Genomic DNA, 2,219 nt, shown 5'->3' on the forward strand with positions numbered 1-2,219 from the left:
AACGGGAGATGATGAGATTGGTTCGGCCAGGGCAAGGCGGCTGGTTCCGGGTTCTTGGGTGGGCACCGAAACGCTTGCTCTGAGAGAGGGTTTTGGGGGGGTTGGGGATTACAAGGAGGGAAGGGGAGGCTACATGGTGTGGGAGATATGGGTTGAAGATGGATTGAATATAGTGATGCAGGTATGGAAAGGAGTTCATCCAGAAACTCGCATCGCCTGCGCACGGACATACCTCTTGCCGTCCCACGATACGTCTGATGACGACATAGAAGAGATTGAGTCCATGACAATGGAAGCTATTCGACTAGTCCGGTCAGAAGAGTCCTTCCTATGAGTGGTGAAGTGGTGATTTGGATCAGAGATGTTGCTGGGGCTATCGGTAATGGCGAAGGCAGCGCTGCCGGGGTGAAGGTTGATTGGATTGATGCATTCGGATCAACTTCGGAGAGGAGGCCGGAAGGAGCTGAGATTACTTGCGCTTTTATATCGGTAGTTGGCGTTCGAGTAGTGCTGGAGTCCCACTGCCCAGTATGATAGGCAGTCGTCACGAGCAAAGACATAACGGTCGTCTATGGGGATACCTACATGGTAGTAGCGGCCACGTGTGAGGACGGTAGCGTTGTTAGTTCCGAGATGGGGGAGAGGACGTGATCGCCGTCACCACTGACAGGATGTCGCAATTGACGCCTCTATCTTGGAGCTGTTCGAGGTCGCAGATTAGGGAGAAGTGTGCAGTAGAGGATGATGCCGCAAGGTATGGCAAATGCGTGGCGAAGACGACAGTCTCGTCTGCAGGTTCCTATCGGAGCACCGAGGGGTCCGTATGGGTCGCCTCTTGCTCAACATGGCAGGGAAGACTATGAACAATAAAGAGACCTCCAGCGACGAGTCGAGGGCGACGAAGAGTCTTGGAGAACTCGAGTTTGCACCTCCTGACGTCACAAGTCGTTCGAGGATCGGATTATGGTGAAGTGGTAGGGGTATTTATGGCTAGAATGGTCCGTCAGGAAATGCCACGCCTCGAAGAGATCTCTCCTGGCTCGTGTTGGGATCACGTATGGGAAGATGAACATGTAGGGTGGGCGGCGAGCTGATGGTAGAGAGCAAAAGTGAATATTCATGTCGCTGGTGGGCTCACGCTACTCCCAAGGACTTCCATTTTGAATTTGGACAGCAACAGTGCAGAGCTAGTCGAAGATCTTCCCCATATCGTAGATACAGTAACGGGTTCGCATTGAGTGGTGACGGCTCCAGAGTGCTCCTGGTGAAAATTGATAACGACTCGTCTCTGTGTCTAATCGATGGCATTGGAACTGGCGGGTAGGCTTGGGCTAAATTCAGTATGGTGTGGTATACTATCACTGTGAGGGGAGGTGCTATCTGCTTCTGTTAACAAGGAGTTTTGCTCGTGTGGTGGCAGCTTTGTAGTATATCGTTTCCATGTGCTGACATATTTTCTTCCTTGGAGGAGACCTCGTCAATATCAACTTGATTCAATTCTTCACGAGCTGATATGCAATGTGAATCTCCCATACGTGCTTGCCTCGGTTGCCATTGAACAACTCCAGCAGTTGATATAGTTCCTCGTCAGGCCGTGGCTGACCATGTCTATGGAGGGCCAGTATCTCCTCGTGTTTGAGCTTGTACATCCTTCCCTGCAATCCACAGACGAGCCCGACGACTACCTGCCATCACCATCTCGAGTAATGCAGTTGTGGCGAGAGCGTGGTATCAGTATTGGAGTAAAGGATATCGGCGATCTGCCTATCGAGGTGAGTGTAAATGCATCTACCATGCTTCTCCCATCGGGCTCAGGTGGCGAGATTTTTAAGAAGTGGGAAGAGCGGAGAGCAGCCTTTAGTAGAGGCTAATCTATACAGGTGACGCGTCGAACCCCCCCCCCCCCCCGGAGACGGGGGTGCAGCTGTCGTTACTTCAGGCGATTCACGCTGCCCTCGTGCGCTGAGCTCTCGTCCCCTCGAGGAGTTGTGTTTGTTGCCGGCCTACCAGGGTCGGAAGGCTCCACCCAGCGCCTTGCCAAGAGTCTGGCTGGCTACCTCGGGGCTAGCTGCCTGCATTCACCATACCACACACCCGTCACCGAATGTAAGCCAGGTTGGTATTGCTGGGAAGACTCAGACAGTCGACGTAGGCATTGGAACAGCTGATACGAGCCGTGGAGTAGTGGTTTGGACTACCAGCATTGAGGATGTGAGGCC

At 52.9% G+C, this 2,219-nt stretch overlaps 1 protein-coding gene across 1 annotated transcript in view; it reads left to right on the forward strand.

The window, feature by feature from the left end:
- The window catches only part of Pmar_PMAR010644 (ubiquitin-conjugating enzyme e2, putative), a gene marked incomplete at both ends in the record, with an annotated part of 4,011 nt that extends 2,934 nt beyond the window's left edge, over window positions 1-1,077 (forward strand). The window contains 6 exons of the mRNA XM_002776441.1: window positions 182-312; window positions 360-489; window positions 538-588; window positions 627-754; window positions 796-966; window positions 1,008-1,077. Of these exons, the coding sequence (XP_002776487.1) occupies window positions 182-312; window positions 360-489; window positions 538-588; window positions 627-754; window positions 796-966; window positions 1,008-1,077 (681 nt within the window). The remainder of the gene's footprint in view (window positions 1-181; window positions 313-359; window positions 490-537; window positions 589-626; window positions 755-795; window positions 967-1,007) is intronic.
- Between the last annotated feature and the right edge of the window lie 1,142 nt (window positions 1,078-2,219).

The sequence above is a fragment of the Perkinsus marinus genome, assembly GCF_000006405.1.
Source record: "Perkinsus marinus ATCC 50983 genomic scaffold scf_1104296953396, whole genome shotgun sequence".
Lineage (NCBI taxonomy): Eukaryota > Perkinsozoa > Perkinsida > Perkinsidae > Perkinsus > Perkinsus marinus.